Source organism: Rhinopithecus bieti, unplaced genomic scaffold (genome assembly GCF_001698545.2).
Source record: "Rhinopithecus bieti isolate Rb0 unplaced genomic scaffold, ASM169854v2 scaffold_2574, whole genome shotgun sequence".
Lineage (NCBI taxonomy): Eukaryota > Metazoa > Chordata > Mammalia > Primates > Cercopithecidae > Rhinopithecus > Rhinopithecus bieti.
This window is the reverse complement of record NW_016804493.1, coordinates 6,708,395-6,725,654: the sequence shown is the minus strand read 5'-3', so window position 1 is coordinate 6,725,654 and position 17,260 is coordinate 6,708,395. Positions and strand designations below refer to the sequence as shown.

Sequence of the window (17,260 nt, the reverse complement as noted above, 5' to 3'; positions counted from 1 at the left end):
ATAACGCAATCTTTAAAGCAGAAGTCCAAAGGTTCACAAAAGCCATTAGGGCAAAGGCCAGCCTTGACACTAGACTATTTCTTGGTATGCTTGTCTTCACATTGATGTCCTTATTGTCCTATCAGGTTAGTGATCAATTTAAAAGTAGTTGTAAAAATACTTTCTCAGCCGGCTGCAGTGGCTCACCCTGTAATTCCAACATTTTAAGAGGCTACAGCAGGAGGATTGCTTGAGCCCAGGAGTTTGAGACCAGCCTGGGCAACACAGCCAGAGTTCGTCTTTACAAAAATAAACAAAAATTATCTGGGTTTGGTGGTGCATACCTGTAGTCCCAGCTATTTGGGAAGCTGAGGTGGGAGGATTGTTTGAGCCTGGGAGTCGAGGCTGTGGTGATCCTGCCACTGCACTCCAGCCTGAGCACCAGAGTGAGAGTCTGTCTCTAAAAATAAACAAGTAAATAAATAAATAAATAAATAAATAAATAAAACAAATAAAAATATTTTCTCAAGTATTTTGATGAAGTCTCTAGTTCCATTGACTGCCTGGAAGTGACTCCAGTGTATGCCTTTTTCACATTGTTCATTATTATTTATAGACTCGTTCCTTCTTTCCTACTACTTTATAATCCTGTCTCTCCATCATGTTATAAACATAGTTTATCCTTCCATGTATTTGGTTTTCTTTACTTTTTCTCAGCAGTAGTTTTCTGTGTAGAAGCCTTGAATATTTTCATTAGCTCTACTCCTATTCAAGTCCTTTCTTCACTTGTTCTTTAATTATTAATTTGTAAGCATTCAGTGGTTTTTGATGTTAGTATAAGTGGTTTTAATTATATTTTACTGATTTAATTTAAATATAATTTATATAAATATAATTTAAACATAAAATGCACAGAGTGTATACAGTTTGGTAAGTTTTGACAAGCATAACTACCTATGTACCCACTGCCCAGTTCAAGAGACTGAACAGCTACTGCCTCATGCTGATTCCCAGGCAATCCCTCCATCCCCCACCCAGAGGCTCTGATTTCTATCCCCCTATATTAGTTTTCCTTCTTCTTGGACTTCAAATAAATGCGCTCATACAGTATATACTCTTTTGCGTCTTATTTCTTTCCCTCAGCATAATGTTTTTGAGATTTATCCATGTCGTTGTGTATGGTAGTAACTCCCTTTTTATTGCTAAGAAGTATTCTTAGCATACTTATGGTATGTATTATATGTAACATAATGTATGGTTACATATAATTTATTCATTTTCCTATTAATGCAAATTTGGATTTTTGAATTTTTGGGCTATTATGAATAAAGTTTTATAACCATTCTTTGGGAGGCCGAGATGGGCGAATTACCTGAGCTCAGGAGCTTGAGACCAGCCTGGGCAACATGGTGAAACCACGTCTCTACTAAAATGCAAAAATATTAGGCAGGCATGGCAGCATATGCCTGTAGTCCCAGCTACTTAGGAGGCTGAGGCAGGAGAATTTCTTGAACCTGGGAAGCAGAGGTTGCAGTGAGCAGAGATTGCACCACTGCACTCCAGCCTGGGCAACAGAGCAAGACTCTGTCTCCAAAAATAAAAAATAAAATAACCATTCTTGTACACATCGTGTGTGTGCGTGTATGTGTGTGTGTGTGCAGATATACATATGTTTTTATTTCTCTTGAGTAAATATTTAAAAGTAGAATTGCTGAGTCATAGAGTCATCATATGCTTAACTTTGTAAGAAACTTCCAAATGGTTTTCTAAAGTGGTTGAACCATTTTATTTATATTCCCATCTGCAATGAATGTATGAAACTCCACATTCTCATCAGCTCTTGGTCATGTCAGTCTTTTAATTTTAGCCATTCTACTCAGTATAAAGTGGTACCTTATTTTGGTTTTAATTTGCATTTTTCTAATAATGAATGATGTTGAGTCTCTTTTCATGTACTTTTGCCCATTTTGATGTCTTTTTTTCTGAAGTACATGTTTAAGTCTTTTGCCCATTCTTTATGGGGAGTTTATCATTTTGTTGTTGACTGGCAGTTTTAAAAAATATATTCTTGGGCGGGCGTGGTGGCTCACGCCTGTAATCCCAGCACTTTGGGAGGCCGAGGCGAGTGGATCACGAGCTCAGGAGTTCAAGACCAGCGTGGCCAACATAGTGAAACCCCATCTTTACTAAAACTACAAAAATTAGCTGGGTGTTGTGGCATGCACCTGTAGTCCCAGCTACTCGGGAAGCTGAGGTGGGAGAATCGCTTGAACCAGGGAGGCAGAGGTTGTAGTGAGCCGAGACCAAGCCATTGCACTCCAGCCTGGGTAACAGAGTGAGACTTCATCTCAAAAAAAAAAAAAGAAATATATATATATTCTTTATATAAGTCTTTCAGAAATAATTATTGTGAATGTTTTCTCACAGTGAGAAATTAATTTTCTTAATGTCTTTTATTAGCAGAACAATTTAATTTTGATGAAGTACAGTTTATCCATTTTAATTTTATAGCTAGTGTGTTATTTTTTCCTAAGTTTATTTTCTAAATTTATGTGGCTTTATTGAACTACAGTTGAGTTTTGTATATTGAGCTTTTATCTGCAGACTTTGCTAAATTTACTTCTGACTTGTCTGTAGATGATTTTGGGTTTTGTATATACACAAGCAGGTCATCTGCAATTAATAACAGTTTTTATTTTCTTCAATCCTTATACTCTTCATTTCTTATTCTTTCTTCCACAGGCTAGACATTTAGTATGCTGTGCATTGGAAGTAATGATAGCAAATATCTTTCTCTTGTTCTCAGTCTCAGAAGAGAAGTGCTCAGTATTTCATCATTTAATATGATGTTTGCTATAGGTTTTTAGTGGGTACTCTATCAGGTTAAAAAAATTTCCTTCTATCTCTAGGTTTGTAAGACTTTTAATCTTGAATGGATATTTAATTTTATCAAATATTCTGCATTTGTTGACAAGATTGTACATTATTTCACCTTTATCCTTCTAATGCGATGATTGATTTTGAAATGCTAAATTCCTGCTGTATTCTGGGATAAACTCAAGTTTTGTATATTGTCATTTTAATAAATCATTGGATTATATTTGCTAATATTTTGTTCAAGAATTTGGTATCCAAATTCATGAGAAAGATTGGCCTATTATTTTCTGTTCGTGTAATGCCCTTGTCAGAACAAAACAAATTGGTCTCGTAAAACAAGTTGGGAATTATTCTCTCTTTGATTCTCTAGAGAAATTGTTTTAAAGATTCAAGTTATTTCTTCCTTAAATAATGGAAAATTTTATTCTTCAAGCCATTTGTTTAACCTCACTTTTAAAATAGGAGCAGCTCTTTAATGATTGGTTCTGTTAAACTTTTCAATAAACTTTTCCATTTGATCTAAAATCTTAAAATTTTGGCATACAGTTGTTCAGAACCCTTCCTAATCATTGTTTGCTATAGGATCCTTGGTGATACCTCCTCTTTTCTTATTGGTAATTTGTATCCTCCTCTTTTTTTTTCTTAATCTATATTGTTAGGGCTTTATCAGTTTTTTTAGTTTATTCAAAGAACCAACTCTTAGTTGATTATCTTTATTGTTCACTTCTCAATTTCATTGATTTCTCCTCTTCATTTTTTCAGTCCTACTTTCTTTAGGTTTGATTTGTTATGATTTTTCTAGATCTTAAAAGGGATGCTCAGAGTATTGATGTTCAACCTTTCTTCTTTTATAATACATGCATTTAAGACAATACATTTTCCTCTAAAATTGACTCAATCTTCAGCCCATATGATTTTACATATTTTGTTTTTAACACTTGATTGAAAATATTTTAGAATTTACATTTTTATTTCTTTTTTGATCCATGGGCTATTTAGCAATGCGTTGATTGATATTCAAACATTAGGGAATTTTCTAGGTCTCTTTTTGTTATTGATTTCTTGTTTAATCCTACCAGTGACAGAAAGCAAGTTCTATACGATTTCAGGCCTTGAAATTAGTTGAGACTTACATTACGACCGAAAATATGTTCCATATTGGTAAATATTCCCTGTACACTTGAAGAGGGTTCACCTTCCATAAATGTCAATTCGGTAAAATTTGTTAATAATGATGCCGTTCAGTCTGTATCTTTACTAATCTTTTGTCTCCTTGTTTTATCAGTTATTGGAAGATGTCATTAAAATCCACAACTACAATTTAGGTGTTCCTGTTTTTTGGTGCTAACAATTTTCATTTTTTATATTTTGAGGTCATGATACTTGATATATACACAGGTAGGATTATTATAACTTCCTGTTGAGTTAACCATTTTGTCATTGTAAAATGTCTCAATCTTTAGTGAGATTTATAACACTAAAGTCTACTCGATCTGATATTTATACAACATAGAAGTTTTTTCTGATTAGTGTGGACATAGCACAATCTGTTCATCCTTTCACTTTCAACTTTCCTCACATTTAAAGTATGACATTTGGAAGCATCACCAATGAGGCTAATTATTAAATCTGGTCTGAAAATATTTGTCTTTTAATTGCACTATTCACTCATTTTATGTTAAATGCAATTACAGATATATTTGAACCTCCTGTTTGACTATTAAGTAATTATTCGCATTATGGTAAAATTATTAGCTGAATTTCAGCCAAAACCATTGTGTTATTGGTACTGATAGTGGATGAAACTGAAGAAACATATGCCTGCTAATAAATATGGTCAGTGATACATTTTTTTTTCTGTCTGGATCTCCATATCTTTGTTGATTTTGCGTACATCTTATATCTTATATCCTTGTTGATTTTGCTTATGTTAGTTGCTGAAACTAAGTATCAGAATAAATGTGGCCTTAGAATTACATTTGGGTCACTGTATCACAAGATTTTAAATCAGGAGTTTAGAACAGAATGAAGCGTAGTCAACCCTTTTACTCTTATTAAAATAATTCATTGTTGATAAACAGTGAATACATTATCTTTAAAATAATTGTTTTTTTCATCTTTATCTCATTCCTTCAAACATTTGGGGGTATTTTAAATATATTTGACATGAGCAATCGAGCAATCTAGCATATGGGTATAATTTATAAATAAACAACTCTACATATGTTGGGGTGTAATTTCAAAAAATGCTATTTGGTTGGGTTTTGAGTTCAGCTGATTTAGAGTGCTTATAGATCAATAGAATCAAAACTTGAGTGACGACTTCAGTGATAACCTCATCCAACCCTTAGATTTTACAGATAAACTGAAGCCCTAAGAAATTAAGTGGCTCACCCAACGTCACAGAACTAATCAGAAGGCCAAATGGAAGCCCAGTTAGAAGCCGGACTCAGCTCTTAACTCCTAGGCGGTGTTCTTTCTTCCGTATGACTATATGTGCATTTTTGCTCTCTTGATCTGCTGCCTTTGAAATGCAGCTGCATTTTCCCAGCCTCCCTGGATCTCAATGTTACTTTTATATAAGTATTTGGAATGACACCTATGCTTACATATATACTGCTGTGCTAAAGGAAAGATAGGATGAACCACAATAAATATTTGTGTATTAAAATTTAATCATTCAGCTGGGCATGGTGGCTCATGCCTGTAATCGGGAGGCCGAGGCAGGCAGATCACAAGGTCAGAAGATTAAGACCATCTTGGCCAACATGGTGTGAAACCCTTGTATTTTTAGTCTCTACTAAAAATACAAAAATTAGCTGGGTGTGATGGCACGTGCCTGTAATCCCAGCTACTTGGGAGGCTGAGGCAGGAGAATAGCTTGAACCAGGGAGTCGGAGGTTGCAGTGAGGCAAGATTGTGCCACTACACTCCAGCCTGGCGACAGAGCTAGACTCCGTCTCAAAAAAAAAAAAAAAAAAAAAAAAAAAAAAAAAAAATTAACCATTCATAGAATAGTTGGTTTCTACCCCCTGAGGTTCTGATGTCGCCTTTGGTGAATGAATAAAGTCATATTCTGAAGATTGGAGAGGTAAACTGTCTTACAGAATTTTTCCTTACATGAAATGGACTGCTACTAAGAATATGCTTTCAATCTTTATTGTGGGTTATTAATGACCAGAATCCATAACCTTCCATTACTGAAAAATGCTAATAACTGCCTAAACACAATTAATCATGAAGCTTTTCCAAGCAGCCATGATCATTGGCTTTTCATTTCATCAAATAAGCATCTGATTGAACTTTCTGCAGCTGTTTGAAATATGAATTTATTTGGGGAAGGAAATTTAACATGGGCTGTTGATGAATCTTTTCTTTATAATTCCTAAAACAATGTTCTAGAAGAAGCAGCATTGACACTCCTCAGCAGGAAGTACTCAATCACGTTGCTAACAATAATGGCATTTGTTCCTTCCATTTCTGGCCCTCCACTGGATATATTCTTGATTAAATGAAGCTAGGAGATTTCTTTGCTTTTTCTGACAACCAGAGTTTGAACCAGTGCTTGAGCAATTAAGGAGATTGAGTATAAAGTTTTAGCAGTATCTAATATTTTACCCATTAATGTTTTCCTGAACCAGAATTCTCCCCTCCTTTCTCTTTTCCTCTTTCTCCCTGTGTGTGCCTGCGTATAGTAAAATCAAGTTTGTTTAGGCAGTTGATTTTATCTGAGAAATGATTTAGTTATCTTTTTTATTATAGAATTGAGAAAGAACTGATGTAAGGTGATACCTTTTATAAACTCATCCCTCCAGAAGAGATTAAAAATACAATTACACAAGGTTACATTGATAACAAAACCAAGCCAAAACTAATCCAAAACCGAACAAATAAGTGGAAGTATCATTTGACTCTGAAGAGACAAACAAATGGTTAATTGTTTAAGTTTTGCACTTTTCAACTGAGTCTTGAGAAACTAAATATAATCACAGGGTTCAAGGAGATACTACTATTCAGAACAGCATTTCAAAAAAGACATTTGAACAAAATTTTAAAAAAGAAAAAGAAAAAAGACATTTGTATTGACACTTTGGTTACTAGAATGAGTACCACAAATAGTAGTGTAGGGGGTTTCTTCTTCAGTGCCTGGTGAGGTTGCTCTTCTCACTTTAGAAGTGACATTAGCCATTGGCATACTCAGGAAATGGAGATGATGCACGTATTCAGCATTTTTAAAAGTATTATGTCTCTTACTAAAGAGGAGATACTTTAGGAGTCAGAAGTTGGCAAGTAACCTTTTTCCCCAAAGGTGTGATGATGTGTTATTATTAAATATACACACAGTCATAATATAGTGCTTCACACGGCAGCTTTATAGTACTTTACATATTTTACTCTAGTAAGCTTTCTAAAACTATAAAGAATTTTTCTTTTTTCCTCATAAAGGCCAATAGAGGCATACCAAAATATAATATAGTCAGTAATTGAGTGTGATGTTGCTACTTTGCAGTTAAAATGGCTAAATAATGTCTATCTGAATCTATTAATATCTATGTAAACTTACCCACATCAACTTTGTTTCAATGGTGGGATTATTGTTAATTATAAATGTGTGCTGTTATAACTAGAAAATCTAGCCACACATAGGTATTGTAAAAGAAGCAAATGTTTTAACATGGCTTTAGAAGCAATGGAAACATTGCTTGACCTTGTTTTCTTTGTTTCTTATTCCATAGCTTAGGATAGGGAGTAGCAGAAGTTAAGACACTCAAGATTGTCAGGGATTTAAATGTTTAGGGAAGTGAGATAAGGTTTCCATAAGTTCATAGCAAGTGAAGATTTGCAAGTTACCAGGTGTTAGTATTTAAAGGGACATTTCTTTAATTCCCTTCATTTTAGTGATAAGTAAACTGAAGCCCAAAGACGTTAAGTGACTTTACAGCTCGCTAAAGCTGGAATTTGAACCCAGGTCTTCGGGACCCCCTGAGACCAGTACACTTTCTGCATCTCACACTGCCTTTTGTGCAGATTCAGAATACCGGTTTTGGCATTACCACTGACAACCAGCAATGTGTATCTACATGTTTAAATCTTCAAAACAACACTGAATGAAAAAAGCAAGTTGGAGAATTGTATGTACAGTATGATACCATTTATTGTTACGTAAGTGTTGCTTAAGTTTCCCGAACAAAGAGCACTTCCAAAGAAGTTTGGTTCAGCAATGCCCTACCATAGTGAATTTGACCCTGTTGTGACCAAGTGATGAAAAACTTTCCATCAACTTGTTAGTTCCCTAGAAAATCTGTGGTTCCACTCATATATTTAATTTAGTGTCCTCAGTTTTCTGAGAGTACTGAAACCACAGTATGAAGTGTATTGTGTATATAGTTAGCTTCACATTCATTTTTGTAAAATTAGTTTTGTTCATATTTGTTTTCACTTGATTGATGGTAGCAAAACTGGCAAGAGATAAATGAGACCTTCCACAAAATATATCTGTACTGTGATGTAATAAAAGATTGTTCCTAAGCCCATCTACGATGACTGCAGCATGCAACAGAAACCAAAAAGGTACCAGTGCGGGAACAGGTCCTCCAAGGACACAAAAAATGCTAATGTTGAGGAACAACTTCCCCATCCATTCCTGGAGACATGACACCACTTCCATCCTGTCAGTCTTCAAAGTAGCTAAGGGTTGGGGAGCCTTTTTAAGGTTGTCTCTATAAAAGTAAGTATTATAAAAACCAAGTACTTCAACAGCTTTGGAGATAAGAGAAGAGTTATTGCTTCCTTCGCTTTGTGGAGCTGATGAGTTTTGGAAGATAGTGGTGAAAAAAATCAATATTAGATGGTTCTTGAAAAAAATAATAACTTTTGCTATATTTCTAGGAAGGAAGATTTTTGCAGTGAGCAGCTCAAATTAATGACATTAGTCTCTCTGACCCCTAGGTTGCGTGAAATAAGCCCTTGGATCTTTTATTCCCTTTGATTAATTTTTTAAACAATTACATATTTCAGATAACCACAAAAGCACAGAGAATAATATAATCAACACCTGTTATATTTAACACATCTCAACCTTTTGCCATACACATTTCTTTCTAGAGGTTTTATTTATTTATTTTTGGATAATCAAACTGATTACAGACCTGAAGCCACTTTGTTACCTTTTTCTGATCTAATTCCCCTGTCTTGCTCCTCAGAGGAGCTTTATTGGATGCGTTTTAATGCTATTCCTACATATTTACTTATCCATAAACAATATATAGTATTGTCTCGAGCAGTTTTAAAGTTCACATAAATGGTATCATACTGTACATACGATTCTCCAACTTGCTTTTTTCATTCAATGTTGTTTTAAATATTTAAACATGTAGATACACATTGCTCTGATTCATTTTAATGAATGTACCACATTCCAGTATGTGAACATTGAAGATGTAACTTCTTTGCTATTACAAACAGTGCTGCATTGAGCAGCTTTGTACAGGGTCTTCTTGGGCAGCTGTGTGAGATTTTCCTTTAGGATAAATACCTACAAGGGCAATTGCTGGGGTATAGGGCAAAATTATCCTGAGCTTTACGGGATACTTGATTGGCTTGTCAAGTTGTTGCGGCAATTTATACTTTCATCAGAAGTATACAAAAATTCTTTTTCCATATTCTTGTCAATATATTGCTAAAAGGATATCATAAAACTGTTTGATTTTTGTTAATTTGATGGTCATGAGATGATATTTTATTTTATATTTCTTTTATTACTAGTGCTATCTTGCAGCTGTACATGTTTCTTGGAGGTCCTATATCCTTTTTATATTCAAGTTTTTGGATAGGTCATGTATTTATTTCTTTTGAATGAATTTGTTTTTTATTTTTAGATAATCAAATTTCTTAGTTTTTTAGAGGGATCTGGATTTTGAGTCATAGTTAGAAAACTTTCCCCTCTCTGAAGTTATGAAGAAATTCTCATTTATATCATTTTATATATATGGCTTTATATTGAACATTTAAATATTTGACTCACTTGACATTTATTCTGATATAAGATACGAGGTATATTTTTTCATATGGCTATGAAGTTGTCCTAACAAATTTTTTTTTTTTTTTTACGAAGTCTGTATACCAATGATTTGAGATACTATCTTTATAATATACTAAATTTCAGTGTACATTTGGGTCTGTTTTGGCTTCATTCTATTCCATTGATCTCTTCATGCACTGCTACCATGCTATTAATATTTTAATTACTGAGACTTTGCTATATTTTAATTCTATCCCTGTTTTATAGATGTTTTTAAAATGCATTTTGAATTTTGTCAAATTCATTTTCAGCATCAGTGAAGATCATATCATTTTGTTCCTTAGATCTGTTACATAAACAGATTTCTAGTAGTGGGACATTATTGTATTTCTGGGATAAATTCCACTTGGTTATGAAGTATCATTCCTTTAATGTGCTGACATATTATGATTAGCCATTTTTATTCAGAAATTTTACATTGTTATTCAGAAGTGCAGTTGGCCTATAGATTGGCCTATATCATTGTTATATCTTTATCAGATTTTAATAACAGTGTTATACAGAAAAATACAGTGTTGGAAATTAAGAACTAATTGTATGACATTAGCAGCAAAATAGATACTGCAAAAGATAGGATTAGTGAACCGGAAGACAGATCAATAGAAAATACCCAAATGGAAGTACAGAGAGAAATAGAAAAGAATGGGGAAAAAATAGAACAGAAAGAAAAAGCCAAGTGAGACACAGTCAAAAGGCCAAAATACGTGTAACTGGAGTCTCAAAAATAGACGAGGAAGAATGGGGTCAAAAATATTTTAAGCAATAATGGCTGAGAATTTTCCAGAAGTGATGCATGACTTTAATCCAGAGGTTTACAAACACTTAGCAAGCCTGTGGTGATACAAGTACAAAGAAAACCAAACGTAGGCATATTATGGTTAAATGGCTGAAATTTAAAGCAAAGAGAACATTATAAAAGTACCCAGAGAAAAAAGACACGTTACCTTAACAGGAACACTGAGAATACTGATGGCAGAATTTTCTGCTGAAATTATGGAAGCTGGAAGACAGTCAGATGGCATTGTTGAAGTGCTGAACGAAAACAATGCTAATTTATGCCACTGAAAGTATCCTTAAAAAGTGAAGACAAAAGAAAGATACTTGCAGACAAAAAAAAAAAAAAGCTGGAAAATTTGTGTAGAACTCTTGAATGGCATTGTTTTCACTTTTGTATCATTCCATTATTTTTTGGTTTCCATTGTTTCAGTTCAAAAGTTAGGTGTAATTCCAAGTGTGGATCCTTTAATAATAATGTTTTTTTTTTTCCGTCTGGCTGCTTTCAGGATTTTTTCTTTGTCTTTGGTTTTCTTCAGTTTCAGTGCAATATATTTAGGTCTGATTTTTAAAAAAATTATCCCATTTGACTTTCACTGGCCTTTTGAACTGTGAACTGATGTCTTTAATTCCAAACAAAATTCTTAGCCATCATCTTTTGAAATACGGTCTTTGCTTCATTATCTCTTTCCTCTCCTTCTGAGTGTTTCCAATTCAATACTTTTAGACCTTCTCACTTTATCTTCCTTGTATCTTATCCACTGTATTTTTTCTTTTTTTATTTCTTTATATTGTCTTTTGTATTTTCTGAACTACCTCCCATTTCACTAATTTGTCATATAGATAATAAAATTATTTTATTAAATATATATTTTGAGTTTTTTATAGTTTAGACTATTTTATTTCTATAAGTCCTCTAGAGTGACTTTTTTCAAATTTTTAAAAGATCTTATTGATTTTCTGTTTTCTACATATGGCTTCAAACTAATCCATTTGTTTCTTTAAACATACTATGTATAGGTTCATAGTTTCTACCTGATGATTCCTACTATCTGATATTTTTGGGGGCCTATTTCCATTTTTCTTTTATCTGCTGGTTCCAACACATGGAGTTTTATTTCCTTGCATTGCATCATTATGTTTTGGTTATGTGCTTTTTAAACAATGTTGAAAATTTTGAAACTTTGGATGCAAGTACCTTTCCCCACCCCAAAAAATGAGTTTCTTTCACCAAGTGTCTCAGGGCATAACCAGTCAATAATTGTCAAATTCAAGGTTTGAAGTTATTTGCAAGACATAGGCAATTCCAGCATGATATTCAACTCTGAACTAAGGCTAATCTACTTCCAGTTCATCCTCATCTTGAAGGCATAGTTCCTTTTTTTTTTCTTTTTTTTTGAGACAGAGTTTTGCTCTTGTTGCCCAGGCTGGAGCGCAATGGCACGATCTTGGCTCACCACAACCTCTGCCTCCCGGGTTCAAGTGATTCTCCTGCCTCAGCCTCCTGAGTAGCTGGGACTACAGGCATGCGCCACCACGCCAAGCTAATTTTGTATTTTTTAGTAGAGATAGGGTTTCTCCATGTGGATCAGTCTGGTCTTGAACTCCTGACCTCAGGTGATCTGCCTGCCTCGGCCTCCCAAAGTGCTGGGATTACATGCATGAGCCACCACAGCCAGCAGAAGGCATAGTTCTTTGAGTATTAGCTTATTTGGAGGAGGGGTTTTCCCTTTGATTTAAGCCAATTAATTTATGAAAGGGTGTTCACCACCATCCATAATTAAGAATATTCCAATTAAATTAACAATGAGTTTTCACTTGTCAGATTGTTACATTTCACTCAAAGAAAGTTTAAAAGTTGACAAGAGTGCATACCTTTTTTTGGAAAGGATGTACACAAAATATTGACAGTTCTTACCTCTAAAATCAGACCTGGAGTTAGGTGAAGGCGAGAAATATATTTTTTAGTTTTGTTGTATTTGCTTTTATAGTACTTGAAATTTCAACTCTCTATATGTTTTTTAAATAAAAATTTTAAAGTCAAATGCCTAGATGCTTACTTTTTCTTTCTTTGGGGAAAGTTTTTTCTGCATCCAAATTTATTGAGCCTAAAGAACATTTAAAATGTATCAAGGGTTGTTGATTTCCTGAATGACTGGTTCATACAATAGTGAATGCAGCAGAAATGTTTGCTAAAAAATAAGATGCAAGTAATGATGCTTTAAAACTTTAGCAACATAAGTCAACAAAACATTTATGGTATTACAATATTTATTTTTTCTATATGATGTCAGAGTAATGTACCTACTGTGACATTGCAGAGATCAAATCAAATATAGTTTATAGGTTTGTGTCTTCTCGAAAGCTCACTTATGTACTTAGAATCAAGGTAATTGGTGCATCCTGAATAAAGTCAGGGGCTTACATTGCTGTACTGAATAAAGATATTCCTAATATTTAAAAATATTTAATTTTAGATACAATTTTGTCTATTTTGTTTTCTTTTATGTAGTCACTATCCAGACATGTCGGGGTGTGTGTGTGTGTGTGTGTCTTTTGTTTTGTTTTGTTTTAATTGCTGTTTAGGGATGTGGTTTCTTTTAAATAGTCAGTTTTCTATTTTTGAAGTTACTGTATTTTCCCTTCTGATCGGTGTTCTCAAATGGACTTAAATTCTCTCATGTTGAGCAGCTCTTAAGTATACTTGGTACAAGCATTTTAAGAATGACAAATCAAGCTCATGCATGAGCTAAAGATGAGGCATAGAGTAAAATTCTATAACTCGATTGCCCTCCTGGTCAGGCTGTAGGATTGAAAGCTATTTACAAAGAAGAAAAAGTTTTGGAGTGCCCACAACAACAATGCATATTTTATATATTTATTGCAATGATCAGGCAAGATAGCTTGATTTTTCTCTAACTGCGCCAAGCATAGTATTTGTTTTCTGATCGTATCTCATCTCTGGACTGATGGGGGTACAGTGGAAAGAATGAAATCCTGATGCTTATACTATTTTGCCTAACTTCATCTTGAAAAAAAGATAGCCTAGGCCTGTCATTTTAGAATAAATCTTGAAGTGTGTTTGTACTTTGTTAATTCCTAGGTGAAAAAGTGTTTGTGTCTCTCTATGGAGCTGCCATAGACATGAATATAAGGCTGGATAAGAATTCCTTGACCATCGAGAAAACCTACATATCTCTGGCCAATAAGCGAACTGTAACCATTCACAACCGCAGTAATATCATTGCCCATTTCCTGTGGAAGGTATTTGCTACCCAGCAAGAAGAGGACAGAGAAAAGTATAGGTCTGTAACAAAAATCACCTATATGCAGTAATTTGAAGCGGGGGGGGGGGCGGGAATATAAAACTATTATGTAAAATCAGTGAATTTTGTGCTAATTTTAGCCAACTCAACCAATGTCACATTTTCTAACTTGGTTCTGGTGTAAGATCCTCTTTTGAAGCTGTTCATCTGAACAATCTAAGCTGAGCTATGTGGAACAGAATGTCCATCCTGAGTTAATGTAACCTGGTTATAGTTTAGAAGTAATGGAATGCCTAGATTTTGAAGACCAAACCTATCATTCTTAACTATTCTTTCAAAACAAGTCTCCCTGTCTCTATTACTTTTCATAACCCTAACCAGGTTGATCAGCTTTTTCTTTTTCTTTTTTTTTGAGATGGAGTCTCGCACTGTCACCCAGGCTGGTGTGCAGTGGTGTGATCTCAGCTCACTACAACCTCCACCTCCTAGGTTTAAGCAATTCTCCTGCCTTAGCCTCCTGAGTAGCTAGGATTACAGGCTCCCACCACCACGCCCGGCTAATTTTTTGTATTTTTAGTAGGGACACAGGGTTTCAATGTGTTGGCCAGGCTGATCTCAAGGTCCTTGACCTCATGATCGCCTGCCTTGGCCTCCCAAAGTGTTGGGATTACAAGCGTGAGCCACCACGCCTGGCCACGTTGATCAGCTTTCATAAAGAGTTCATAAAAATACTCTATTTTGGATTGGCATCAATGCGGAATTTTTTTCAGTGAAAAGATACTTCTAGAAAATATGAAGATTGAGGAAAAAGAAGGGCTTAGATATAATGGCTTTTATATTCTTGGTTTTAGTAGCATTGCTCAGTCCCTGCAAACTATATAATTTAATAATGATTTCTTATTGGTATCTTTAATATTATTATGCTTTTTAAAATGGCACGTCAGGCAGTGGAGAAAATTAATAAAATGTAAAACCAAGCTGTTGTAGCTAATCTCATCACTGTTAAATTTTGAAGATTTCTTTTTACTGAATCCATGCTTGCCTCTTTTAAGCTCCATTTTCATTTTTATCTCCTTCCAGCCTCCCTGAATTAACACTTCTGCTGCTTTCATTGGAATTTATTTCAGCCTTTTTTATTTGCCTTTCCATTTTCATTAAAGATTAGCCCTGGGAAGCTTCAAAGCTTTGTTTAAAACCAAGTTCATATGTGATAAAAATAAGTCTTAGGTCCGTGGAAACCAGGAAGAAGCCCCCCCAGTGTGCAGTGCCTAATTGAATCAGAAGCCGCGACAATGACAGGACACAGTGGACCAGAAGCTTTGTCATTCAGACAATGAGCTTTAATCACTGAATCACCACTGTGCCATTTTTTAAAAAATGAGGAAAGAAAAACAACTTATGCCTAAAATCTTCCTCTGGCCTTATGGCATAGAAATATCTGTGGTTTTAAAAGGCACAAGGAAAAGGATCTGCTACTGCTTCCTTTGCCCTGCCTGGTTCCCTGGCTCACATATGCTCACCAGCGATCAAAATGGCCCAACATGCTTGAAGGGAAAGTGGGAAAGGAGATCCAAGTAAAGAAAGTCAAACAGCAAAGTAGTGTTTCAGTATCATTCTTGTCCTATGGACATAAACCTTTGTGGAGAGTGAGTACACATTGTAAGAAGGAAAGCCAGCTTTAATTTCAGCCATGTCTGTGTGTTTGGCTATATGAATAGTATGTGATTGATGCCATGCCAATACTAAAAAGTATGTAAGGAGGTTAATTTCAGCCCTTAAACTCTAGAAAAATTAAAACCAATGGTTATCAGAGATGCTTAACTATAGGGAATATAATTCAGTCCCAGTGGATGGACATTGATTTTCGTTTTTTTCCCACTTCACCTGACACATCCCTCTCTCTTTAATATTGTCTTTTATTCTTCCCTTTCTCTTGCATCATTTTCTTTTACTGTCTCCCTTGCTCTTTCTATTATTTCTCCTGGCAACTTCTTTGTAACAGGGGGAAGAATATAGGATAGCATTTCTATAACCATGATTGGAAGCCTTTATCATCTAGAATCATGACCCTCTTTTAACCAATAGACTTGAAAAGCAGCTTCACATAAATAAGAATATTGCCACTTTCACTCTGGGTGACGTACAGGCCCAGAACACCTGTTTCTCCAAACTGTATTGCTTTCTCTCTGTAAAGAGTCTACGATGTGCTGCCCCTTCGCTTCCTCCCACCTCTCTCCTGAGTTCCAGAGCTCAGCCAAGAGGGAAAAAGGTTACCAGTCATGCTGATCTCTTGTCACACCAGGGTGGCACTTCTTGCTCTTCTCTCCATTGTTCCTCGATACGGCCCCAAGCATAATAATAAGAAAGCAAACAACTTTCCTATTATAAGCCATGAATTCTTGTCCTTGAAGTAACTGTCATAAAATGCCCAACGTCTTGGAAAGGAAGGCAATACAGACAAGTTTGCCCTTTACTAAACATTTAACTCCTGCCTTCTGGACAGGGCAGTGGTGCTCTTGCTGTGAGTGTAGGCCCCTCCTCCTCCATGTCACAAATTCTCAGATTGTGTCCCAGGCCACACATCAGGGGTCAATAAAGCAGAATGTTTTTTGGTAACTTGCTTATGGGCAGAGGTCCGCCCATCCCTGAAAAGCAGCAGCGAGATCTTTAGCGAATGGGGTGAATCCTCTCTTGAGCACCCCAGCAAGGCCTACAGAGCTGAATCAGACGTTATCTTCTTGATGTCTGACTCTCTTGCTCATGATGGGGTGCACCTTCTTCCTTTGTTCCCCCTCCTTCAGCAACCTCTATGGTTAAAAGGTTTAACTTCTGTGTAAACTTTCAGGTCAGATTCAAGAGGCTGCCCACTGTTTTCCTGGCATTTTAACATGGCTTAAAGCGTGTCCTGTGGCATTCATCTCCAGGGGCTGAACGTTGCTCAAAGGTGGCTTCAACAATGCTGATAGCTCTAACAGATACACTCAAGTCCCATTCTAGCCATCAAGGTTTCTTGTCCTCTTGTGGCAAAGACTTGGATATCTCTTCTTCCAGTGGAGGAATTTCAGCCCCAGGAATCCCTATTTGTTTCCGGCAGTTTACTGTTTGGCCTTCCTCCACACCTACCTCAAAGTATCGCTAAAACTTTGGGACACGTGTCCAGGTTTGGGGTAGAAGGTTGTTTCCATGCTACACTCTTGGGCAATGATGTTCCTCCCCTAGGAAGAAGTTCTGTGCTTTAAAATGTTTTCTTTTTTTCTTTTTTTTTTTTTTTAACTTGAGAATG

General features: G+C 35.4%; 1 protein-coding gene across 1 annotated transcript in view; it reads left to right on the top strand.

The window, feature by feature from the left end:
* The window catches only part of HYDIN (HYDIN axonemal central pair apparatus protein), a 442,332-nt gene that overhangs the window by 91,837 nt on the left and 333,235 nt on the right, over positions 1 to 17,260 (top strand). The window contains exon 8 of the mRNA XM_017868754.1: positions 13,815 to 14,016. Coding sequence (XP_017724243.1) covers positions 13,815 to 14,016 — 202 coding nt within the window. The remainder of the gene's footprint in view (positions 1 to 13,814; positions 14,017 to 17,260) is intronic.